The 27,659-nt window shown below is 38.5% G+C and overlaps 2 protein-coding genes across 2 annotated transcripts; both read left to right on the plus strand.

Moving 5' to 3' along the window:
- The first annotated feature begins 1,324 nt into the window (after positions 1 to 1,324).
- TAF7 (TATA-box binding protein associated factor 7) lies at positions 1,325 to 3,560 on the plus strand. Its single transcript, XM_045823778.1, has 2 exons — positions 1,325 to 1,567; positions 1,693 to 3,560. The coding sequence occupies exon 2, from the start codon at positions 2,007 to 2,009 to the stop codon at positions 3,078 to 3,080; it is 1,074 nt and encodes a 357-aa protein (XP_045679734.1). The 5' UTR covers positions 1,325 to 1,567; positions 1,693 to 2,006; the 3' UTR covers positions 3,081 to 3,560.
- A 5,906-nt stretch (positions 3,561 to 9,466) lies between these two features.
- On the plus strand, positions 9,467 to 12,099 carry LOC123811023 (mitochondrial ornithine transporter 2). Its single transcript, XM_045826908.1, has one exon. It carries the CDS (start codon positions 9,843 to 9,845, stop codon positions 10,746 to 10,748), a length of 906 nt encoding a protein of 301 aa, XP_045682864.1. The 5' UTR covers positions 9,467 to 9,842; the 3' UTR covers positions 10,749 to 12,099.
- Positions 12,100 to 27,659: the final 15,560 nt, after the last annotated feature.

Genomic DNA, 27,659 nt, shown 5'->3' on the forward strand with positions numbered 1-27,659 from the left:
AGAGGAAATGTCTATGAAATTACTCTATCTCATTTTTAAGTGATAGAGACTTTATTTTCTCTTACAAATTAATATAGGAGTTAGGCTATATTTATGTTCCTTCTAGATGGATCAATTGGTTCATTCAACTAGCAAATATGTTTTGTGCACCCCCCTCCCCCATGCTTTGGTAGTAGGCACTGGGACATGATGTACAAGATAGAAGACTCCTGATTGTCATGGGGCATCCAAGCTGGGGGAAGGGAGACAATACCCATAAATACATAAAGAAATAAAGCAAATTTTGAAAATGTTGATCACATAAAAACTTTGTATTAAATTTAGATGTATTAAATTTGTATAATTATTTGTATTAAATTAATATTTAAATTAAATTTGTATTAAATTATTAATATTTTAGAGGATAGAAATTAAGTTTTTAATGATTTTGATGCTCTACCAAACTGATCCCATAAAAAAAATAAATGGAAATGAGAAGTGGAAACTGTTACACAATTTGGCTTAAATACTGCAGATACGTGTTGATGAATACCTGACTACATATAGAAGAAACAAGCAGAAAAACAGCAAAACAGTAAAGGTGGAATGGAAAAATTCCTAACTAAAATTTACTGATGAGTGGCAGAGAGTAATATTTCAATTCCATTCTGCCTCAATCCACCCATTTGTCTGTCAGACAACTCTGTCTTAAAGGGACATGTGCCTTTAGGAGAACACTTCTTTGTTTACATTTTATATCTACTTCAAACATTAAAAAGGCGTCCTCCTGTTCCCTTCGGCTGTTTCACAAAAGAAACAGACCCTGAGGCAAGGGTCCACTCCAGTCACTTTCATAACCAGTGTTATGACGGAATTATACAGTGGGCAGCATGTCCTCTCCACTCCACTGATGTGGGTACTTTAAAATGCAGTGCATGACTAGTTATAAATTCTTTCATCGGTTCTCAAATGGATATACCCTGAGGAACATCCAAGATGTTTCCTGAAGCAAAGAAGCTTTCTGCACGGACGCCCTATATCCGACAATCACCCGGAAGCTGAGGAGCTATCCGGCCCCGCAGGGACCCAACAAAAGTTCCGGGGCGAAGGGCGGATCCTAGAGGACGTAGGTCTTTCTTGGAGCTGTGCCTGAATACTGGACATATTTTCAAACCAATAGCTCTTTAAGAAATTATTCCCATCGCTTAAAACCAAGAAATCGCGAGAAGACAGCCGTACTGCAGCCAGCGTAATTGCGCGTTGCGCCTGCGCGCTGTGAGGCAACCCACACTTCCGCCTGAGGAGTGCTGTCACTCACAGCCGTCTCCCGCCCAGTGCCGTGACGTAGCGCTTTCCTTTCCGCTTGGTGTGCATCCTGGGACGGAGGTCTGCGGAGCTGGGAGCTGCAAAGGCTTTACGCTGCGCGCCTCAGGCCGTTTTACTGCCAGTCAGTACGGGATCGCTTTGCCAAGAGTTGGAAGGAATAAAGGAATAAGGAAGGAGACTGTGGGCCGCCGGCCGCTGTGCTCCGAGTGGCTTTTTCTTCGCTCCTGTCCGGAGAAGCTGGGTTTACAGTCGTCACAGGATTGTAAGTATCCGAGGTGAAGAGAGCTCACTGCCCCCTGCTTTTTCACTTTGTTTTGGGAAAGTTTGTGGATTGGGCGTGTCTGCTGGGGCTTTGCTTAACTTTCTGTGCTGTAAATCATTCCGCAGGATTCGCCATTTGCTTTCCTGCACGCTAGCTCTCCGCATTGTCCGGCAGCGGCATCTAGAGGTTGGAACTTGGCATTGCAGCTTATATATTTAAATGGACCTGAATTTGCCAGTGTCTGTAACAACTGGTTTTCAGTCACAGCTCGTTTAAAAAGACTTGGTGTTTAGTTCAAAATTAAGAAAATAGACGCTTACCTGCTGTAGTACTTAAATATTTCAATTAATTACAAACTGATCCTTCTGACTGTTGCAAAAGCTGGAACTTTTTAGTGCAACAAGTGGTTATTGGAGAAGTGAGTCGCAAAGAAAGAAAGATGAGTAAGAGCAAAGATGATGCTCCTCACGAACTAGAGAGCCAGTTTATCTTACGTCTGCCTCCGGAATATGCTTCTACTGTGAGGCGGGCAGTACAGTCTGGTCATGTCAACCTGAAGGACAGACTGACAATAGAGTTACACCCGGATGGGCGTCATGGAATTGTCAGAGTGGACCGGGTTCCACTGGCCTCAAAATTGGTGGATTTGCCATGTGTTATTGAAAGCTTGAAAACTATTGATAAAAAAACCTTTTACAAGACAGCAGATATCTGTCAGATGCTTGTATCCACAGTTGATGGTGATCTCTATCCTCCAGTGGAGGAACCAGTTGCTGCTGCTGCTGCAGCAGCACCTCCTGCTGCTGACCCCAAAGCAAGTAAAAAAAAGGATAAGGACAAAGAGAAAAAGTTTATATGGAACCATGGAATCACTCTGCCTCTAAAAAATGTCAGAAAGAGAAGGTTCCGGAAGACAGCGAAGAAGAAGTATATCGAATCTCCAGATGTGGAAAAGGAAGTGAAGCGTTTGCTGAGTACAGATGCTGAAGCTGTCAGTACTCGTTGGGAAATAATTGCTGAAGATGAAACAAAAGAAACAGAAAATCAAGGCCTTGATATCTCTTCTCCAGGAATGTCAGGCCACAGGCAGGGCCATGACTCATTAGAACATGATGAGCTTCGGGAGATATTCAATGACCTCAGCAGCAGCAGTGAAGATGAAGATGAGACACAGCATCAAGATGAAGAAGATATCAACATCATTGACACAGAGGAAGATCTGGAAAGACAGCTACAGGACAAGCTAAATACATCAGATGAACAGCACCAAGAAAATGAAGGAACCAGTCAGCTGGTTATGGGAATTCAGAAACAGATTGATAACATGAAAGGGAAGCTCCAAGAGACCCAGGACAGGGCGAAACGACAGGAAGATCTCATCATGAAAGTGGAAAACCTGGCTCTCAAGAACAGATTCCAGGCTGTGCTAGATGAACTCAAACAAAAGGAAGACCGAGAAAAGGAGCAGCTCAGCTCTTTGCAAGAAGAGCTAGAATCACTCCTGGAGAAGTAAGAGTTTTTGATACTTAATTCCATTCCATAGAATGATCAGCATTAGAAGAAAAATTTTGGCTTCATCACCTGGATGAGATATAACTTAGCAGTCATTCCCATTTCCTCTGCTTCTATTGAATTTGTATTATAGACAGCTATAAATGTGCATGTCTATTTCATTTGTCTCTTACAGCTTTCCTGGGTGTTTATCCCATAGGAAGTAGGAATGTATGATAGATAAGTGTAGGAAAATTATAGGATTAGTGGAATGAACATTCAACCTTAGTAGTCATTACTTCACTGCAGGACGTTGCTGCTGTTTCTCATTTGCCAGGATCTGCTATTGCTGGCCTGTGATGCTATCTGAGATCAGTAAGAGTAGCCTAGAGGCTAGTGAATCTAATTTGCATATGTTTTCCCATGCAGTAGCTATTTTTCAACATGTAGAGTTATATGTCATTTTATAAAGTTTTAACAATAAAAACTAGTTTTTACCTCATAATGTGTCTTGCACTTTTAGGGGTAGTGGGTGTCATATCCTGTTGTGACATGGTTTGTTGGTGAGGTTTAATGACTGAGAATTTCATCCTGTTTTGTAGGGAAAGAAGCAGTTATGTCGGATTTTAAGAAAAAGACAAACACAGCAGGTGCAAAAAAAATTGGGAAATGCTGTCTTTGTATTTCATTAAGGTTCTGATCCACCAGCTCCATTTGAAGGTTAAGAAAAACTAGATGCAAAACCTTCCTAAATTACCCTAATTTTTATACATGAAGGTCTTTTTTTAATGCTTTGTGGGTTGGGTTTTTTTTTTTTTTTTTAGAGCATTTTGTCATCTGCTTAGTATATTAGGAACAAAACAAAGCCAGGGTTATCAAGTACTGTTGAGTTTAGGAAGGAATGAAATGAGGAAGAAATCAACAATCCATTGGCTTGAATTAAGATTATATACTTAAATAACTTACTTTCTGCAATTATTTAATATTCTGAGAACTTAGGTGATTTGTCCATATCAGTTTATCAAAATTGCTCATAAAGGAAGTTGGTACATAGTCTGATATTTCAAAATTCCTTAAGCATGATTTTCATGTTTTTTTTTTCAATATGTGCTAAAGATTGTAATCTAATGCCTCCACTTGAGCTATTTGGAAGACTCAGTGATAGAATTTACAAAATGCAGAGTTGTCTACAATTCACTTACAGCATTAGTTCATAAAGAAAATCTTTGGTTTGAAAATACTAGCCTCATGAAGCAAACATTTAAAAAGCCCATATTAGCAAGATATTTGACAAGAAACATTAGAAATGGTAAACAAATTTTCCAGACCTCTCAAGTCTACAATCATACTTGCAGATAATTTCTGTCTTGCTAGCTGATCATTTTTCTTTTACCAAAATGTTTCCATAATTTTAAGATTTCAATATAAAATATGGAGGCTTAGGCAAAGTTTCTCTCAATATCTAGGCTTTGGATTATTTCTTGAGGTTTGCAAATAATCAGGCAAGTTTTCCTAGTACAAGAGGGTGGTAGGTAACAAATTCTGTTTTAGTACATTGGGAATTCTGCTATGAGATTGACACCTGAAAAGCTTTCTTCTTACTTGGCTTTACAGTAAATCATTTATCAAAATAATTCTTAGGAAGACCTTAACACTAATGATGGTTAATTTCCGTTAATGGAAGGAGAGATCTGCACACAAAAGCAGAATTAGTGATTTGATTACCCTCATTTCAGTTATAAGCTCTGCTGATTTTTAAATCCATATTTCTAAGCCTGGTATCTTTGAACTTCAGATTTACTATAGTCAGCTGTGTGTTGGGAACACTCACTTATAAGTGTTACTTCAGGCAATGCAAATCTAAATGTTCAAAATGGAGCCCTTTATTCCTGCTCTTGAAGGCTTGTTCTTCCTCCTGTGTTTCTACCACCATCCCAGTTGCTGAAACTAGGAAAAAAAATTTTAACATTGTGTTTATTTTTAGAGAGGGGAAGGGAAGGAGAAAGAAACATTGATCTGCGGATGATTGCAGGCACCTGGCCCACAACCCAGGCAAGTGCCCTGACTGGAAATCAAACTAGTGATCTCTCAGTTCACAGGCAGGTGCTCATTCCACTAAGTCACACCAGCCAGGGCTAAAGCTAGAAATTTAACCCATCATCTTTGACTACTCCCCCTTACTATTGATTTTACTTTTCTAAAAAACTCTTCAGTCACTCTACTTCATCCCCACTGGTACTGTCCTTGTGTAAGCCATTATTCTCATCTAGCGAGTAGCAGTAGCTTCATTGATCTGGCCACCAAAATAAGATATATTTCATCATGTCACTCCTGTGCTTAAAACCATTCAGTGGTACATCATTATTTCAGGATTAAGTTTATATTTTTTAGAGATACACATGAGTGTGTGTGTTTTAGCCTTACCACATCCTCACTGTTTTCAATCCATACTGAGCTTAATTACATTTTTCAAGGAGTTTAATTACTCCCTTTCCTCTCTTGGGCCTAAGAACCTTTTAACAAGCTGTTCACTTCACCTAAAATACTCTCCCCTTTATTTGGCCATGTCCTACTTAACTCTCAGTCTCAACCTAAGTATCACTGGTCCCAGTGTCTTTCTTAAGCTCCATTTAGGTTAAGCAGTTCTATTATGGCTTTGCCTATACTCTGTGTTTCCCTTTTATTCAACAAGTATTTATTGTGCTGAGCAATACCAGACACTATATGAAGTCCTGAACTAAATATTTAGTGTCTGTAGTCTTTTGAACTCTATTAGTCTAGTGGGATAACTGGTCTGTTACGCATTTATCACACTAAAGTGTAAATTACCTGTTGCTCATATCCTCCACTCTGCTATAAATTCACTAAGTAGGCACTTTGGCTTATTAGTCACTGAACTTAATACATCATAAAGACATTAAAATTTCAAAGTCAAGAGATGTAGTGCATGGGTCTCTATCCTAGCTCAATGACTTACTATGTTATCTTAGACAAGTAACAATCTGTTTGCCTCAATTTTCTCATTTCTAAAATGGAGGTGATAATACTACCTACCTCATAGGCCTGTTGAGTTTTTGGCTGTTGGCTATTGAGTTGATATAGATAAGGGATTTAGAACAGTGCCTGGAATATAGTAAACAATAAAAACACTATTATTGCCTACTTAACTAAGGCCTGAACATAATAGAGAATTAAATAATTAGTTGAATTAAAGAGTTATCAAGATGGTAGAAAAATGTACAAAAAGCTGTTTAAAATGTGGACGACTGATTTCAAATTAAGTAATCAAAGTGTAAATTACAGTAATCAAAGAAACGGTTTGCTTATAATATACCTGCAGCATAAATAAATCGAGTCAACTTATTTGTAACTTTATTTTTTATTTGATTTATTTATGGCTTGCCTTTGTATTAATATTAAAAGCTCCACAATGGAGAGTAATTACCTGTTATATAAACTTAAAAAGGAAAGGACTTCAATGAAGAAGATTGTGGTCCATTTACTTTCAAATAAATTCAGAATTATAAAAAAAAGATCCATCTTTACTACAGCTTCCTTGGCTAATGAGTGTGGGTGTGGTCGGGCTACAGTTTTCAGTATTTCTGGGTTCATGAGCAAAAGTTATAAAGAAATCTTTAAAATTAGTGTTTTAAAATATAGAAGAGAGTCACTGAAAAAAATGAAACAATACAGCAATTTTACAAAAAAAAAATAACTCCCTTTCACACAGACTTTCTAGGGTAAACTGTTAACATTTTGATATGTGTCATTCTAGATCTTTATTTGTTATACAATTAATTGTATACATATATGTAGTTCTGTAAAGCAAAATAAAAATACTAGTTTGTTAGAGATATGATTCTGTAACTTTCTCAAAAATACATTGTGCACTCTGGCCAGGTAGCCAAGTTGGTTAGAGCACCATCCCAATATGCTAAGGTTGCAGGTTCAATCCCCAGTCAGGGCACATACAAGAATTAATCAATGGATGCATAAGTAAGTGGAACAATGAATTAATGTTTCTTCCTCTCTCTTTCTCCCCACTTCTCAAATCAATTTTAAAAAAAAACATTATGAGCTCTGGCTGGTGTGGCTCAGTGAATTGAGTGCTGGCCTGTGAACCAGTCAGGGCACATTCCTGGGTTGTAGGCCGGATCCCCAGAGAGGGGTGCATTAGAGGCAATTACAGAGTGATGCTTCTCTCCCTCTCTTTTCTCCTTCCCTTTCCCACTCTCTAAAAAGAAATAAATATCTTAAAACATTATGAGTATCCTTTCTTAGCATGTGTAGATCTGCTTTTTTCACAATATAGGTATTAATTTTGTCTCCCATATTGGGCATTGTTTAATATATGCTGGGCTCTATTCTCTCCAAGTCCAGCTGTTTAGTGAAACTTACTTTCTCTTACTATTTATGCAGCTATATCTGACAATTCAATGAAGATATACACTATTTCCCTATTAATGTTCTTGTGATCCCTGGCCTTTACCAATCTGTTTTCTCCAAAACACATATGAACTTACTGCAAAAGCAGCTGATGATTTATTGCAGTAATCCTGCATTTCTTGTGTTTATAAAAACTCAGTATGCTTTTGGAAAACAGTGACTCAGATATAATTAATTGAAAATTGGTGGTCATTATTAAAACATTGAGTGCATTTCTAGATAACTCAATAAGGACTCCACAATAAATATTAAAATATACTTTTTTTTCCCTATCTTCCCTGAAGGTCTACCAAAACATTAAAGCTTCCCTCAAATACGACATGGAAGATCTAAAAATCTTTTTCTAGTTTAAAATGGAAGATTGTTTTCATATATCTTTTCTCTATCAAAAAGGCTGCCAAAATAACAGTAACCCCCAAGGTTAAGAGAAGAAGAGATAAGAAAACATTAAAAAAATAGATGTCAAACCATTTTCAGAAGGTCAAAGCAGATAAATAAATGATAATTCAGAAATCAGAAAGTTACATGTGAAATATCTGCAAGGGGGAACACCAAGAACAAACCCACATGACATAGAACCTGTGGGATTTTTTGCAGGCATGTTTCCAAGAAAGGGAAATGGTGTGGGGCTGGAAACGGGATTCATTAAAGTCTGTGTTCAGAGCGGTTGCATATCCAAGATCCCTATCCCACCCTAGCATTCTAGGTGACTCCCTTCCCCATCCACAGATGGAATGTTTCATTTCATTTTACTATATTTTGGAAAGTTTATTTTCTAGGTAAATTGAAGCAAAGACTCAAAGTCAGAGAAAGGCAGATGAAGGTTGGGGTGTATAGCATCAAACAAGGGAATTATGTTAAAATCTATATCCTTTACTGCAGGAATGTCACTCATCTTCCCCCATCTTGGTCTTATTAAATCAGTATCCAAAAGATACCCCTTCCTCTCCCTCTGCTGCCCAACACACACACACACACACACACACACACAGAGTCAATTGGAAGATTATTCTCTGAAGAAACCATGTGGTTCCTGAGAAAATACAACCAAATACATGTAGGCATTCTCCAACATGAAGCCAGGTCACATTATTTATGATAATATAATCTGTTGACAAATTCTACCAATGCAGAATCTACTTTTCAGTGCCTCACTTTTAAATGTTGACAGCCAAAGATAATCAGATAAGGAAAACCTTCGAGATGGAAAAGAAAATCATTTCAGTATACTTTCTGCCCTTTCCCCCATTTTGTTTTTAACCCCCATAGTAAAATCCCAATTAGGCTTTGGAATGTGAGCCTCTAGGAAGAAAAAGTGTGTCCTAAAAGCGGTACCCTCACTAATGTCCCAAACCTCACCTTATCTTGGAAGCTAATGCAGTCATATATATCCCGAACTTATGCTGCTATTGTGCAAAAACTATGGCTTAAGAAACCTCAAACTTAGCAAGCACAGACTGCTGGAACCACACAGCCCTTTTCCTACCAAGTTTCTTAGCAATATATAAATCTCTCTTTTCCAAGCCGAGTAAAATGCCACATCCTACCTTTAAAAATGATGAGGACTCAGTCCCACCAGCATCCAGGGCTCTAGCCACAGGTCCGCGGCGATGTTGCCACAAAACAGCCCTTCTCCAGCTCCGCAGGCCTGGTGTAGCGCTCAGGCCCCTCCAGCAACCCCAGGAGCCAGACCTTGAGAGGCCCTGAGGAGGTCGTCCCTCTGCTGAGCCTCTGTTCTCATCCCAGAGGCAATGAAGGGCTTTCTAGTCCAAAGCAGCCGCCGATTGTTATGTAACCGCCGCCCCCCCTCCCCGCCCCCCAATGGTTGGTTTGTCTTCCCTATTTAAACCTCTCTTTGGGTAGATTGGCCCTTGGCTCCAGGCTCCAACAACTGGTAGCAGCTCCCACTTTGCCTCTCTCGGGGACACTTGGGGAGGTGGGGGGTCTGGCTCAACAGGAACATATCGCCCCGCCTCCACCTCTGCCTCTGCGAGAGCAGCACCAAGAGTCTCCGGGTCCCTGCAAAAACGAATCGTGTAGCTTTCAGTTGCTGTGCTCATTAAAGGTTTACATATTCATTCCGCGTGCCTGCGCAGTGGCTCCGAACCGTGGTCCCACAGGCCGGCCCACAGGGCGTGGGGGGGAGAGCTCGCTCGCGGGAGGCCGTGGGCCGGGAGTTACTTCAGGACAGCGGGAGGCGGCCGCGGCCTGGCCTGGGGTTAAGCGGCTTTTCCTGCAGCGGAGTGTCAGGGAAGAGTAGGCGGCGGGGCCAGAGACGCCCGCCCGCGGCAGCTCCAGAGAGTCGCCTTCCGCGAGGACAGCGGGTGAGTGGGAGAACATGAGGTCCAACCCTGCCATCCAAGCGGCCATCGACCTCACGGCCGGGGCCTGCGGCGGCACCGTGTGCGTCCTGACCGGGCAGCCCTTCGACACAATGAAAGTGAAGATGCAGACCTTCCCGGGCCTGTACAAGGGCTTCGCCGACTGCTTCCTGAAGACGTACTCCCAAGTAGGCCTGCGCGGCTTCTACAGGGGGACCGGCCCGGCGCTGATCGCCTACGTCGCCGAGAACTCCGTCCTCTTCATGTGCTACGGCTTCTGCCAACAGTTTGTGAGGAAAGTGGTGGGGCTGGACAAGCAGGCAAAGCTGAGTGATCTGCAGACTGCAACCGCTGGCTCCATGGCGTCGGCGTTCGCTGCGCTGACCCTGTGTCCCACCGAGCTTGTGAAGTGCCGACTACAGACCATGTACGAAATGGAAGTGTCAGGGAAGGTAGCCAAAAGCCGCTACACAGTTTGGTCCGTGGTGAAGGGCATCCTTAGGAAGGATGGCCCCCGGGGCTTCTACCGCGGACTCTCCGGCACTCTCCTTCAAGAAGTACCAGGCTATTTCTTCTTCTTCGGTGGCTATGAACTGAGCCGATCGTTTTTTGCCTCAGGGAGATCAAAAGATGAACTCGGTCCTGTCCCTTTGATGTTAAGTGGTGGAATAGCTGGGATTTGCCTTTGGCTTGTCATATTCCCAGTGGATTGTATCAAATCCAGAATTCAGGTTCTTTCCATGTCTGGAAAACAGGCAGGATTTATTGGAACTCTTTTAAGTGTTGTGGAAAGTGAGGGGATAGCAGCCTTGTATTCTGGACTGTCAGCTACTCTGATTCGAGCGTTCCCTGCCAATGGGTCACTGGTTTTGGCTTATGAATACAGCAGGAGGACGATGATGAGCCAGTTCGAAGCATACTGAAGCATGCTTCCAAATACACATCTTTGAGGACTATAGTTTATCTCAAGGTTTCATGGAGTACTGGACTAATGTAGAATTATTTTTTTACTTCATGGGAATTGTGTTGTCTCCTACCCTAAATCTTAAACTTTATGGAAGAACATTTATTTTTCATGTACAATTTCTGCCCATCACGGTACTGAAATAGAAAAGTTGCTGCTTTTGTGTTTTGTAGGATATGCAGAGTGAGCAGGTGGCCCTATCTACCTAATCTGAAAGGCTAAATAAAGTTATAACAGCTTTTGTATAAACCTGTACATACATATAGTTTGGTTGGTTAGGTGTTGGTGAAACACAGTTTGGATCTGTTTAATTTCGTGTCACCAGAAAAACCGTTAGCTATGTTTCATGAAGGTGGTTAATGTTTGCTTAACTTATTGAAGATGTAGTTTCTATTTAAAACTGTGCTCTGTGCTAAGCAATTAAAGTTTTTAAAAAGTTTTTGTGTGGTAATTGAAAACCAAAATACCCATCTAGATTTTTAAGAAGAGAAATATGGCTGTGTCTTCCATATTCTTGAGTTTCAGAGTTGGCATCCTGGATTTTTCTAAGATGCTCTTAAAATACTGCTATCCACTTTCAAAGTGGGGTCATATTCCACACTTCTCTCCCAAAAAGCTTCCCCTCTGTGGGGCTTTAGGTTGAGGAAGGGGTTGAGGGGAAGGCTCTGTGCTGTTATACTTTGATGAAGACCCTTGTAGCTAACAACAGTTCTTTGCTTTTAGTTTCAGAGTCCTGGTCTGGGTAGGATTCCAGGGTGTTCTCCAGGGAGTTGTTGATCCACTTTGGATTATTTCCGCAGTCATAAACCCTTCCAGGGAACAGAGAAAAGCTTTTGTTCCCTATTTGGTGTTCAAGTCACAATATTCATGGGTGAAGTCCTCTCCTCTCAGGCAGAACTAGACAGAATTTAGTGCTTATACTCCACAGTGAGGAATGTTAAGGCTGAACCATCCTGAAGTGTACCTTGAGGTCATGGTTATACAGTATTGGAATCCTTTAAATTTTGTACTATCAGTAAAATTTAATAATAACTGTATGTGGAGTGTGACTTTATAAAGCAATGAGATGTAAGAAAAACAATTTTATTAAACTATACCATATGTATGTACATATGCATAAACAAAAAAAACATAGTTCATCTGATCCTACAAACTGCCACCACTAAAATAAGCCCCATCATCCCTTGCTGCTCTGAGGCCAGCAGAGTCTTCAATTAAAAGTCTTAAGCAGCCTGTAAAGCTAAAAGCAAACAGGCTACCAGTCTTTTTAAAAAAATACTTTGTAGTTCTTTTTCTTCTCTTAAAAAAAAAGATTTCATTTATTTATTTTTAGAGGGAGGGGAAGGGAAGGAGATAGGGAGAGAAACATTAATGTGTGAGAGGTTGCCTCTTGCACAGGCACCAAGGCACCAACTGGGGACCTGGCTCACAACCCAGGCATGTGCCCCAGCCTTGAACTGAACCAGTGATGTTTCACTTTGCAGGACAATGTCCAACCAACTGGCCCACATGTCAGAACGCTACCAGTCTTAATAATAGTCCACACAATGTATATGTATCACTGTCAGCAGAACGTTAATCTTGTGTACAATCTCCAGTTTCCTTTAGCTTTTGCTATCTGTAAAGCTTCTGCTGAAATCATGGTCCAGTATTTGGGTACAATTTTTACCATTTTGGATCTGTATTCCAGACAAAAATGTAATAATCTGAAATATTGTATTTAAAGGAATTTGAGTGTCATGTCATTAAATTATTTACCTAAATAAAATATTTAATTCACACCATTTACAATATACTGTATTGACCTCTGGGTATGCAGACATTAATATGTGGATTCTGTTCTCAAAAATAATTTTCTTTCTTTCTTTCTTTCTTCTTCTTCTTTTTTTTTTTTGATAGTAACTCCTGCCAGACCTTCCTGCTTATAAAAACCTTCCATTTTGTAAATCTCCTCTGAGCATCCTTCTAGCTGCTAGATGGGATGTCCTATTTATAAATCACTTAATAAAGCCTGTTAGATCTTCAAATTTACTCAGCTGAATATTGTTTTTTAGTGTAGCATATCCATTAACTCATAGTGTTTCCTTTTTTATTGAGGTATAATTGACATATAACATCCACTTATTTTGTGTGGTAAGGTGATATTTATTTCTAAGATTTAAATAGATCAAATCCATTTTTCTGATGCCTAGTCTTATTTTAAACTTCACTTCCACATGGCATACTTTACTCCTCAACTTTGAAAAATCTTTCTGATATTTATTCCATTATTTGGCCTATGGTCAAGGCCAGGTGGTCCGCATGCTACAGTGAAACTGTAGCTAGAAATTCATTCTCTGTCCTAGCTGTCATAGGATACCGAGCTGTAGCAATTGTTAGGTATATGTGACATCTCAGAAGGATCAAATCTAGCAAAGGTGTATTAAACCTGCCATGTTCTTTAATTGAACAAGAAGATACCCTCAAGTTGCTGAGCTTGGAAGGAAAGGAGTTTCTTTATCTTCTGTCCCGGAGCTCTAAGGAGGAGTGATAATTATTTCTAGAAAGTTGTGTGTATATAAAATAGTCACAAGAGGTTTTTTACTCAAGGCCAGAAAGTAGCCTTCTGTCCAAAGCCTGCATTTCCAGCTTGAGCATTATCTGAGTTTTGAAATCCCTGTTTCCAAATTCTGTAACTCTTTGTTCTCTTGGATCTTATTCAGATCCGCAAGAAATGGCCCAGAAGTCTTCTCTGAGAGACATTTTAGAAGTAAATTGTTTCAATCTTGGAACTGTCATCTCAGCCTGGGACCTGCCATGAGCCCCACCATCCACAGTGTTCTCAGCTCCCTTTTAGTGCCAGCACTTAAATACTGGATCCTTGTCAATGGGCTAGCATCTTCTTGTCAGTCAGCCTCTTCAAGGTTGGTAGTGGTCATCAGCACTGATGTTCTGTTCATTGCATGAGGCTTAATGACTTTTTCAAAACCAGATCACAACATTTGGTATTAGTGGCTTTAGTCTGCACCTTGAGATGAAAAATTTCACAGGTAGTAAGTAGCTTTGTAGAAAATTGACCCCCCTTAACAATCCTGCACATTCTGTGAGTGAAAAAAAAAATGTCCCCAGAAAGGATATTTGTTCCTCCAGGTGTCTATGTAGTATTTCTACTCCAACCCAAAGGAGTTTCACTGGGTCCTCCTCAGCAACCTGGATTCTCAGCAGACATTAACTAGGGCATCTTTCCACATACCTTGCTCACTGATTTATATACAGATAGCTCTTCTGTGCATTCAGAGGAAAGGCTCCTTCTGCCTTTGAAGAAATGGCAGATGGCCTCTTCTCTAGCCAGTGCTCAGGTTCCTGATCTCACTTCTTAGAAATATTGTCCCTAAAAAGCCTTCCCCATCTTCTCAGCACTATATATAGAAATCTCCTCAGGCTCATGTGCCCATTTGGTCACAAAGTCCACACAGCAAGATGAGTCTTCCATTCCAAGTCTCAAGACTGCATGGTACTATTACTGTCTTTGTAATGAAGTACAAGATTTTAAGATACACTGGCCTGTATTTTTCTACTTTTTGTTTCTACTTTTATGCTTGCTCCTCCACTTTGCTTTGCTGTCTGAGGTAAATCTTAAAAAGACTCTCTCTCTCCCTCTCTCTCTCTCTCTCTCTCTCTCTCTCTCTCTCTCTCTCTCACACACACACACACACACACACACACGCACACATATCTACTCTCTTAGTAACTTTCAAATATATAATACTGTTCCCCAGGACTTACCCTTTCCACTTTTTTATGGTACCTATTGATAGTCAAAGTCTATGATTTTAATACAGTCAAATTTATTCTTTATTAATCCTTTATTCTATGGTCAATGTCTTCTTAAAGAAATAATTTCTACACCCAAGGTCTAAACTTTATTTAACTATATTTCCTACTAAGAGTTTTAAAGGCTTTTTTTTTTACATTTAAGTCTTAGATCAACTTGGAGTTGATTTTAACATTAAGATCTAATTTAATCTTTTTCTGTACAAATAACTATTTTTAATTGAACATCTCATCTTTTCTCCATGTGATGGTGTTAGGAAGTAGGGCCTTTGGGAGGTAAGTAGGTCTGGAGCACATTATGAGGGTAGAGCTTCATGATGGAGTTGGTGCCTTTATAAGAAGAGGACAAAACTCCAGAGCTGCTTCCTTCAGCCTTGCGAGGATACAGAGAGAACCCTGCAGTCTGAAAGCCAGGAAAAAGGCCCTCATCAAGAACTGGATCTGCTGGCACCTTGATTCTGGAAGTATGTTCCCAGCCTCCAGAATTGTGACAAATAAACATCTTTTGTTTAAGCCACTAGCCTATGGTATTTTGTTAGAGTAGCCTGAGCAGACTAAGACCAGCTGACTTGCCATCTCTCTAATACTCAAACATTCCATATATATGTAAATCTATTTTTCACCTCTCATTACATTTGGAAATATTTCTGTCTGTGCAGCAATACCAAACTGTCTGGATTAATATAGATTTATAAGAATTCTTAATTATTAGTAGGGCAGGTTTTTGCTTCTGCTCTTTTTTTTTAAAAGAACTTTCCTAACTATTATTGACATTTAATTATTTCATATGAATTTTAAGGTAATGTTAAAGTAGGATTCTAATATTTAAAGTAATGTACTGGGGAAGAAGAGAATTGATAACCTTAAATGAATTGAATTTTCCAGTTCATGAACATCATATATTTCTCCATAAATGTAAGTCACCTTAATGTCTCTTTATAAAGTTATATAATTTCCCCATAGAGATCTTACACTTTATTATACTGTTCCTAGGTACTTGATTTTTTAATGATTGTATCTACATTTTTAAATGTCAATTTCTGTTTGTTGCTAGTTCCTAAAATAAAATTATTTTATATTAATTTTTCAAATTCTCCAACCTTACTTTTTTTAAAATTTTATTTTAATCATTGTTCAAATACAGTTTTCTCCTTTTTACTCCCAATCCAGCCCCCCCCCCCCCCCCTCCCCACTTCCCTCCCATTACCACCCTCCCCTTAGTTTTTGACCATGTGTCCTTTAAGTTTGTTCCTGTGAACCCTTCCCACTGTCCCCTGAAATTCCCTCTACTCTCTTCTGTGGGCACTGTCAACCTGACCTCTATTTCAGTGTCTTTGGTTATATTTTGCTTGTTTCTTTGTTTTGTTATTTAGGTTCCTGTTAAAGGTGAGATCATATGGTATTTGTCTTTCACTGCCTGGCTTGTTTGGCTTAGCATAATGTTTTCCAGCTCCATCCATGCTGTTGCAAAGGGTAGGAGCTCCTTCTTTCTTTCTGCTGCATAGAATTCCATTGTGTAAATGTACCATAGTTTTTTGATCCATTCATTTACTGATGGGCATCTTGGTTGCTTCCAGCATCTAGCTATTGTAAATTGTGCTGCTATGAACATTGGGATGCATAGGTTCTTTTGAATTGGTTCAACCTTACTTTTAAACAATTATAATATTTTACTTGTAGGCACTTTTGGATTTTCAGTGCATTCCTTAATACCATCTGAAAATAATGACAACTTTGTTTCTTCCTTTGCAATCTGTGTAACTTGTATTTCTTTGTATTATCATGCTGGCCAAAACCTCCAGCACAATGTGAAATAGATGTAATAATGGGCCTTTGTTGGTAATCTCAGAGGAAAGCTTTTAACATTTCACAATTCATGTGTTTTGCATTAAATGTTTTCATATTATTTAAAGACTAAGGAAATTTCCTTCTGTTTCTGGCTTAGAAAGATTATCTCCCCCATGATAAGCAGAATTTAACAAATGCTTTTTATGTGTCTATAAAGATAATTGTGTGACTTTTCTCCTTTGATTTACGTCATTGAGTGATACTGGCTTTTAACTTTCCTTTCTTGATATCAGGGTTATGCTAAACAAATAACATTTTTAACGAGTGTTCTCTCTTTTTTTCCCCTATTCTGTAGGAGTGTTTGTATAAGATTGGAATTTTTTCTTCCTTATTTTTGGTAATAGTCATGGCCAGATGGTCCTGAAATTTAACTTATTTAACAGTTATCAGACTTTAGTTTTTCTAGTCTTGATGAATCAGTTTGATTATATTTTTAGAAATTTGTTTTCCAACTAAATTTTGTAGCTTCTTGTCATAGACTTGTGTATAATATTTTGTTTTACCTTTTTACTGTTTCTGCGATATTTGAGTCGCCATTCCCCTTTCAATGACAATATTGGTTATATGTGCCTTCCCTGTGGTTTCCTTCTACATTGACAGAGATTTATCAATTTTTATTAATATCTCAAAGAATTAATTTCTGGGTATTTGAATTCTTATTCTTGGATACCTGTTTACTATTTCATTAATTTGTTCTCTTAATTTTTTTCTCCCTTGTCCTCTTTTTGGTTTATTGTCTCTTGTTTTTCCAATTCTTGAGAGGGACAGCTAATTCATTAATCTTAACTTTTCTCTTCTAATATATTCAAGGCTGTTAACTTTTGTCTAAGTACTGCTTAATTGAGTCCTACTTGTTTTGTTATGATGTGTCAAAATAGTTCAGTTCAAAATAGTTTCTAATTTTAGTGTGATGCTTTTTTTTTACTCACAGGTTATTTAGAACTGAATTTTTTGAATTTCCAAACAGCCCTGACCAGCATGGCTCAGTTGGTTGGGCATATCCCACAAAGTGGAAGGTCACGGTTGGATTCCTGGTCAGGGCACATGCCTGGGTTTTGACCAGGTCCCTGGTTGGGGGCATGTGAGAGGCAACCAATTGATTGATTTTTCTTTCCCTTTCTTTCTCCCTTCCTTCCCCTCTCTCTGAGAGAAAAAAAATCCTCTTAAATTTCCAAACACATGGACTATTCTCTGTATCTTTTTGTTATTGATTTCTAGCTTAGTTTCATTTTGATAAGATCATATGTTCATATAGTTTTCACCTTTAGCTATTTTTGAAACATTTCTACAGAAGACCGTCAATTTTTATAAATTATGAAGAAAATAATATTCCTTTTATACTTGTTGAATTTGATGTTCTACATATGTCTAGTGAGTCAGTTTTCTTGTCTCTAATGTAGTTGTGTTTTTTCCAGGTGATGAGCCAACCAGCCAATTCATTTGTCACTGTTCATCTATCTGCAGGGTCCAGCAGAAGTAACACCTGCATGAGTGTGGTTGGTAGGGTAATAATATGGTTACAATAATTTATAGTTTTAATTTGAACATTTCACCTAAAATATCATATGGTGTGCTTGAGTGTGATATTGTTATGTTACAGTATTATATGCTTACGATTTTGTAATAAAAAAGGTGTGTTATTTGTGCTGGACTCTGTATATATATTCATAGCTCAGACCACTTCTCTTCCCATTAAAAGGGATGACTAGTGTATTGCTTACAGCTGTGCTTATTTGAAAGGGTGGTCCTTTAGGGCCATCCTTGAGTAGGCCTATAATTCAGCAGGTAAACATTGTTGGCTTGAACCAACCATCTGTGAACTTGGGCCAAGATCTTTTCTCCTCTGCAACTGGTCTAGAGAATCTTCTGGTGAAACTGTAGGTGTGAATTAGGACTTTGCTGCAATAGAAGTAGGTGAAATGAGAATCAAGATCACCTGTTCATGAAACTCCTGAATCTGATTGGAGCCAATTCTAAATTTACCATTTCTATTGTATAAGGTTTTCTCTTGTACCTACCTAACCCAATAATGATGGCATAATCATTTGGTGTTTCATAGTCAGCAACTCATCCTATCAGCATGATAGGTTCTATCTGTAACACAGAGAAGTTATCTGCTGTAGTAGGCATGGGTTTGCACTGTGAGATTTGCACTGTAATTCTCCTATTTTGACTTGCCAGAAACATCACACAACATCCTTGTCTACCATGGGCATTGCTAGCAACATCAGATTGGCTGGATCATATCAGATTGGCTAGTTCTGTAGTCTGGATCTGCTGTATATCCTACTCTCACTCCAGGTCCTGCTCAAACCTGGCAGCATTTTGCATTCCAAATATTGTACATGCTGCCTCTAAAATCCAAAGAGGTCTTTCTTAATGGCAAGAGATGCAAGAGATAGTTTGTATTTAACTTCAGAGGGGATTTGCTGACATTCCTCAGACCCCTAAAATCATCACAGATGTGGCAGACCCCTGAACCTTCATGGGGTTAATCTCTTACTCTTTGACATGCATGTAGACCATCCAGGGTCCTTGCCACCTACTGCTCACTAGGTTCAATTTTCATGATGTCATCAATATTGTTGTCTAACATTATGTTCTGCAGAATGTTCAATGTTGAGGTCTTCATGGAGTATGTTACAAAAGAAAGCCAAAAATTTAACACAGCTCTGGAGCAAGACAGTGAATGCTTTCTGTGCCTTGCTATGTGAAGATGAACTTAAAAGCTGAAATAGCCACCATGTCTAGGACAATGTTGGAGAAATGCTCTAATGGGGATGGCAGTGCCCAGAAGAGTGCCATAATACAGTGGAAATGGCTTACACAGGATTATGCTGCCAGAGGAATGCAAGATATTCACAAGTGTGTGTATGGGTGATCTTTTCCCATAGGCCTGACTGTGGAGTTATATGAGGAGTTACTGGATTTTATTGTCACATGGGTAGTGCCCTTGTGAAGAACCCTCAACTGACTGACAAAAAGCTGCTTGGTTTGTGGGTGACAGTTCCAAGGTAAATGGACAAGATCCTGTTTGAAAGGCTGCCACTCTGATGAAAGGAGGTAAAAACATATCAGCTTCATGGGCTGAATTGCATGCTGTTTTCCCACAGTTATGGAAGAATAGGACAGCAGAAAAAACTCTGTGTTGGACTTTTTGCTGGCCATTTGATCATGCAGGTGGACTATTACAGGGATGCCCATATAGGACAAAGCCCTATGGATATTTGAGGTATGCATTAAAGTATGACATGTTGATGCCCATCAGAATAACTCCCTTGTAGGTTTGGAAGGTAATTGGAAAGTATATCACCCATTTGCCATCTTGAAAGGGCCACCTGGGTCTATACAATAAATGGGGCTGCTGCAGCAATGTGGAGATGGGCTTAATCTAGACATATCCCTCATGCACCTTCTGAGACACAAAATGCCAGTGAAAACTGTTCTACCTGCTAACAAAAGAGACAGAGACTGCAGATGGCTATTTGGCAGATTTCCCACTCTGAAGGCCCTGAAGACAGCAAGGCCTTGACAGCTGGCAAGTCATACTGATGCTGGTGGCCCTGGGGGGCTACAAGCAGGACCTGGGGGTCCTGACAGGAATAGACACTAACTTAGGACTGGGCTGAGCTTAGCTGGTGGTAGATGCAGATGCTCACGGTAAAATGAAACAACCAGAACAAAAGATAATGCACTGATTTGGACAGCTAACTGACATATCTTCAGACCTAGAAAGTCACTTTATGGCTCTCACATAATGTCCAACAATGGGAAGACAGATATCCTCCTTAGCTAATAGTTTGACAGAAAATGGACTGGGCAATTAAAACATCGTTTGTCAAAAATGGGAAATAAAAGCACAAGGGGCTGCCTTACACACCTTAAAGAGAGTGCACTCACACTCAACATGAACATGAGTGGGGCTAAAAGAGTGTTCCCACTGGACAGAGTTGTCTGTTTCTGGTGGATCTGAGAAGGAGGTTTGGGAGAGGCGCTGGTATAGTTTTTTCCCCATTGCACCTCAACTATTTTTTTCTTTCTATCTGACACAATAATTGGAGGAACAGGGCTGCAACTCTAGGGCTGAAAGCAGGGATGATTCCTAAGCAGAAAGTGTACTGATGTTTTTAATCTTTTGTTAGAATTCTTAAGGGCCTTATTGGGTAGGATGTGTTTTCACTCCATCTAGCAAAATTGGGATTAACAGTGCAGCTACATTGCCTGGTGGTAAGGATAGCCCACTAGTTCTGTAACAGGGAGACACTCGCTAGACTGGTATTGCTGCCTTCAATCTAAACCAGCAGAGTGACTGAACCTGATGTCCCTTCCAAAGGTAGAAATGTTTACAATTAAATGGAAAGAAGAAAAAAATTGCTATGGGTAAAGGACTGAAGGGATTATAGGATAAGAGAAATCCAACATTATATTAACACCCCAAAAGAGGCTCAGAGCAAGAGAAGATACTCAAACTTTCTTGTTACCAATGTTCTAACCTTATTTCTTTTTAAAAGATTTCATTTATTTATTTGTTTGTTTGTTTATTTGACAGGGGAAAGGAGGGAGAAAGAGAGGGAGAGAAACAATGTGTAGTTGCCTCTCATGTACCCCCCAGCTGGGGACCTGGTCTGCAACCCAGGCATGTGCCCTGACTAGAAATTGAACCCACAACCCTTTGGTTCACAGTCCGGTGCTCAATCCACTGAGCCACACCAGCCAGGGCATAATCTTATTTCTTTTTATTCCGTGACATTCTGGCCAAACCATTAGCCACTGCTCACACATAAACAGTGTAATAGGTTGAATTGTGTCCTCCCTGAAAAAGTTATATTGGCATCTTAAATGCAGTACCTCAGAATGTAACCTTATTTGAAGAAAGGATCTTAACAGAGGTAGTCAAGTTAAATTGAGGTCATTAGTCCAACATGAGGGCACTAATCCAATATGGCTATGTCCTCATTGAAGGGGAAATTTGGACACAGAGACAGACATACATAGAGGGAAGATTATGTGAAGAGACACAGGGAGAAGATGGTCACCTGAAAGCCAAGGAAAGAGGCCTGAAATAGATTCTCCCAGCCTTCACAAGGAACCAACCCTGCTAGCACCTTGATAGCAGACCTGTAGCCCCCCCAAACTGTAAGAAGACAAACTTCTATTATTTAAGCCACCCTGTTGCAGTACTTTGTTATGGCAGCCCTAGAAAATGAATACAAATGCAAATCCATACCTTTCTCCATCTTTCTTTTCAGGAAAAGTGAACAGTCAGATGCACTGCTTGAAGTTCTTTCTTAGCAGGAAGAGAACTCTTTTAAGTCGGTTCTGTAGGAGCTAATACTCTAGCAGTCCTCTATGGCTTGTGCCAGATTTCTGTGTGGAAATATTTTTAAATAAGACCCAGATTTTCCCTCTTTATTAATATGATCACAGGAAACTCCCAATGAGACCATAGATGTGCACTGAAAGAGTGGTGGTAATGTAGGAGCAGTAGGTACATTGTCAGAGTAAACCATCCACTCATGAGACATATTTTTGCTGTTCAGACCTGCTCATGTATGATCATGTATTACTACTTCCACTTGAACAAGGAGTGCCGATATACATGAAACCAATTTTCTGGTTTGATGAATCAAGGTAACATCTAGTAAATTAAAGGCACCTCAGATCACATGTTCATTTAGTGTCCCATAGTCAGGGGTTTAGTCTCTACCATGGTCCAATGGCAAACTAGAAGCTTTGTTATTACATTGAGATCTCTAGGAAGCAAGCTCTAAGACACAGTTAGAGTGGAAGGTGTTTGCTAGATTCTTCAGGATTAATACCTGTGGAATGGAGGTGATGGAGAAAGGACTCAGCAGTAACCACTTAACAATGCAATAGGGGAACAAAGTACCTCACTTGCTTGTTCATTTGTTTTTTGCTGCAACATTGTGTAACTCAGAAAAAATAGTCATTAGAAGTATTCTGAGAAGTATGTGTTCACTATAGAAGGTAGACCTTTCACAAATGTGGGAAAGAGGGCATCAGAGGACTGGAGAAAGTCACTAATCATTATAACCTGAAACAGCAGTATGAATGGGCAGGTTAGGGTTTGCAAGGAAATTCAAACAGCTGTGCATGCCTAGCCACCAAGGTGGGACCATGGAGAGTAAGCTCACAGAGATGTTTGTGGAAGATGCCACCTCTGATGAAAAGTTAAAGTGCTTGGTGATTGGCCTAGAGCTGATGTTTGGAATGTATGAACAGTTCTGAATCTGTTTGTCAATCTGCTACTTCCATATACCTTTGAGATTAAGGGCTTCTTAATTTCTGCATTCCAAACTCATTCAGGCTTCTCTTTTGTCCAGTTCTAAAATATAACCATAAAGCAAAGATAATTCTGGAAAAATGTAGTTCTAAATCTCATATAACATAATCCAGCATGACCATCATTACCATTATATTTTGTACTCATGGTCACAAGGTCTCTCTTGCAACCTAAAGTGTTATGTTCAATGTGAAGGAGGAGCAAAGTACAAAAGATTAAATTACCTACTGAAGGAACCACCCTTTTTTGGTAACTTTCACATTTTTATTTACCTCAACTACTTTTTTTAAAAAGATTTTATTTACTTGTTTTTAGAGAGAGGAGAAGAGAAGGAGAAAGGGAGAGAAACATCAGTGTGTGGTTGCTTCTCACATGCCCCCACCCCTGGGATCTGGCCCACAACCCAGGCATAAGCCCTGGCCAGGAATCAAACCAGCAACCCTCAGGTTCATGGGCTGCCGCTCAATCCACTGAGCTTACACCAGCCAGGGCTACATCACTTTTGACAAAATACATATCAAAAGTTGTGTGATAGAAATGAAAGGGTGCTGGGAACAATAATTATCACTGCAGAGGTTTATATTAAGAAATGGAAACTATAAATTATGACCTAAGAATCACTTCAAAGATGAGACACTGATAAGTAATTCCATATTTACAGTATTTTAAAGATTCCTCCTCCAGTATGAATTTCCTCATGCATAATAAGAGAAAAAGTGCACCTGAAGGCATTCCCACTTTGATTACATTTATTGGGGTTCTCTCTAATGTGAGTTTTCACAAGTCTCTGAAGGATGAGGGAAAACTAAAAGATATTCCATATTCTTTACATTTCTATCTTCCAGTATGAGTTCTCATTTGCTGACAGAGAAATGAGAAAGACTTGAAGGCTTCCCCACATTCTTGAGATTCCTATGGCTTCTATACAGTATGGGTTCTCACATTTTCACTAATGTAGTAGCAATTATACTTTCCCACATTTCTTACATGGGTTTTCTCCAATGTGACTATTCACATTGCTTTGAAAAAAATCAGTGTATGTTAAGACTTTCCTAAACTCCAAATATTAATAGAATCCTCTCTAGTATGAGTTGTCATGTTTCCTCAAGCATGATGATAGCTGAGGGCATTTCATACATTCACAGTGTTTCTCACCAATGTGCACTATCACATGTACAGTGAAATCTGAAGAATGGAAGAAATGTTTGTCTCCAGTTGTGCTCATGTGGCTATTAAAGGAAGAGAGGAAACTATAGACTTTCCCATATTCCTTACATACATGGAGCTTCTTTCTGTTATGTTTTCCCATTTTAGAGTAAGCTTTGGGGAATAAAGGAAGAGAGGAAACTGTAGACTTTCCCATATTCCTTACATACATGGAGCTTCTTTCTGTTATGTTTTCCCATTTTAGAGTAAGCTTTGGGGAATAAGTGAAAGTTTACCCACATTCCTTATATTTGATGTCTCTGGATTGTGAGTTCTTAGATGTACAGTAAGGAATATGTAAGAAATAAAGGTTTTTTCACATTCTTTTATAGTCATGTGGTATGGTATATTTTTGATGTAAGTTCTCACATATGCCCTAAAAGAGTGTGGAACAGCTGATTCTCCCACACTTTTTATATGCATTGAATTTCTCTCCAGTAAGAATTATTGCATTTCTGAGGGATGGAAGCAAATGGAAAATTTCTTCATATTTTTTACATTATATGAATATAAGTATAACATGAGTTCTTGCATGTAAAGCAAAAGATAAAAATGAATAAAGACTTTACTACATATGTATATCCATAATATTTTTCTCCAGTGCAAATTTTCATGAGTCCCAAGATACAAAGAACAGCTAAACTGTTCTTGGCATCCCTTACATTATGATTTGTGTCCAGTGTGTGGTTCCATTTGAGTCTTAATAAGTGAATAATTAATGAAGGGTTTTTTTTCATCCAATGAATTTGTACAATTTCTCTTCAGTATGAGTTCTCTTGTGCACAATTAAATTTGGAACCTGACTGAAGGCTTTTCCACACTGATTACCCTCATTATATTTCTCTCCAGTATAGAATATCTTACACACAGTAGATAGTAAGTTCTTTCTGAAATATTTTCTAATTTGGTTATATTCATTGAGGTTCTCCACCATATGAATTCTTAAATCTCTCAGGTGTCTTACAATAATTTTTTGTGTCATGACTGAAAAAGATGAGGATTACATAATAGGTAGGGTTTTTTTTACATTGTACGTGAAGTACTATAATACTACTTCAGGTAGATTGTTATAGGTAAAGGCTATATATTCTTATCCTTAGAGGTAATAAACCCAGAATAGTATAGGTAAAAGTCAATTTAGGATATAAAATGGAATACCAAAAAATACACAAGTAAGCCAAAAGAAGAAAGAAAATGAGAAACAAAGGAATAAAAACAGAGTATAAATAAAAATGCAACAGACACAATTGTATAAATAATTATATTAAATATACATGAAATAAATATCCAATTAAAAGGTGTGATGAGTGGATTTAAAAAAAAAACAAGATCCAACTCTACATAGTTTACAAAATATGTTCTTAATTATAAAGAGAGAATGAAAATGCCCTAGCTGGTGTCTCAGTTTGTTGGAGCATCATCCCATGCACAAAAAGCGTGTGGGTTCAGTTCCTGGTCAGGGAATTTGCTTAGGTTGCAGGTTTGATCAATGGTTGGAGTACATACTGGGAGGCAACTGATAGATGTGTCTCCCTCACATCAGTGTTTCTTTCTCCCTTCCTCTTTCTCTAAAATCAATCAACATATCCTCAGGTGAGTATTTTTTTTTTAAGTTACTAAAAAAAGAGAGGATGAAGCCCTGGCTGGTGTAACTCAGTAGACTGAGCACAGGCTGTGAACCAAAGGGTCGCTGGTTCAATTCCCAGGCAGGGCACATGCCTGGGTTGCCAGCCAGGTCCCCAGTGGGGGCCACTTGAGAGGCAACCATACGTTGATGTCTCTCTCCCTCTCTCCCTCCCTTCCCCTCTCTCTAAAAATAAATAAAATCTTTTTTTAAAAGAGGATGAAATTAAAAGGATAAAAAAATGATGTCATACAAACTCTAAGTGTAACAAATATGAGGTGACTATTAATCTGAGATTTAAAGAATTATTAGAGATTGAAAGGGATGTTTCATAATGATTAGTGTTAATTCATCAAGAAGATAAAATAATCCTATATATGTGCATATCTAATAATAGAACTTCAATAACATGGGTTTTTTTTAAATTCTAGAAATAAAAGAAATAAAACCACAATCATAGTTGAAGAATTTAACATTTTTATTTCAGTAGTTGATAGAACAAGTAGGATAATGGTAAGAATAAAGAAGATTTAAACATTATTATCAAGCAACTTGGTTTAATCAATATTTATAGAACACTACATACATTTATTTCAAATACACAAGGAAACTCACCAAGATAATCTGTATGTTAGACAACAACAACAAAACAACAAAACTCAATAATTTCAAAGGGTTTAAATGATATAGACTATGTTCTCAAACCAAAACAATTATTCTGGATATAAAAGTGATATCCCTGGATATTTGGAAATTAAACAACACACCTCTAGTTACCCAGTGGGTCAAAGAAGAAATCATGAAAGAAATTACAGATAAATTCAAGCTAAATGGTAGTAAAACCATGATATCAGAATTCATGAAATGCAGCTTAAGTAATATATAGAAAAAAGTGTATAGCTTTAATTTATATTTTATATATTTAATCTATATTAGAAAAGAAAGGCACAGAGTCAAAAATCTAAACTTTCAGAGAAACTACAAAAGGAAAACTAAAACCAAACTAGGTATAAAAAAAGAAATGAAAACATAAGAGTGGAAGACAAGGAAATAAAACAGAAGTCAATAGGAAAATAACAAAAATGAGGTTTTTTAAAAAAAGATTAATAAAATTGATACACTCACAACAATATTGATAAAAATAAAAGGAGAGAATACATATTTTTCCAATATCCAGAATGAAAGAAGGGCATCATATAAACATACAGAAAATATGATAAAGAAATATAATCAATAACTTCAAGCCAGTAACTTTAACACTGTAGATAAAATGGGCAAATTACTTAACAGGAGTCACCAACTACATAAGAGGGGATAAAAAGCTGGAATTACAGTATACCTAAGACATTAAGTTTGCAATTGAAAGCTCTTCCCACAAAAAAAGTTAGCCATAGAAGGCTTCTGTGATATATTCTATCAAATACATAAAGGAGAACTAATAAATATCTTAAATAAAGTCTTTCCTCAAAGAGAAAAGGAGGGAACAATTGCCAACTCATTTTGAGACCAGTATAACTCTGAAACTAAAATCTATCAAGGGCATAACAAGAAAAATTACATATATACACATATATATCTCAAAAACATAAATGCAAAAATTCTCAACAGTGTAGTAGCAAATTAACTTTTCCTAATATATAATATTTTTCACACTGCTGCATGCCACCTGGAAGAAAAACATATAAACAATTTGCTTGCAATAACAGTTATACAGGTGCTCTTCCATTCCCAGTCTGCAGGAATTCAGTTCATCAGATCTGCTTGGATATCTTTGTATTCTTCCACTGCTGCTGCTGCTATCCCATATTCAGAGTGGAGAGGAACTTCATTCACATCCAGTGTTCAGATTCCAGTTGTGACCACCATCACCACTGCTGTGATGTTCATTTGAATTTAGAAGTTGGATTTCATTCTTTTTTTTAAATTGTTGTTCAAAAAAATGGAAACAACCAACAGGACCAGGACTGGGACAAGGCAAATATCTCAGAAGCAAAATCAATGGGTCACCCCAAAACTTGGTAGTAAAGACAGACACTGTTTAATCCAATATTCCAAAATATCAAACTTAATGAAAA

This window comes from Phyllostomus hastatus, unplaced genomic scaffold (assembly GCF_019186645.2).
Source record: "Phyllostomus hastatus isolate PE091 unplaced genomic scaffold, TTU_PhHast_1.1 phas_contig_150, whole genome shotgun sequence".
Lineage (NCBI taxonomy): Eukaryota > Metazoa > Chordata > Mammalia > Chiroptera > Phyllostomidae > Phyllostomus > Phyllostomus hastatus.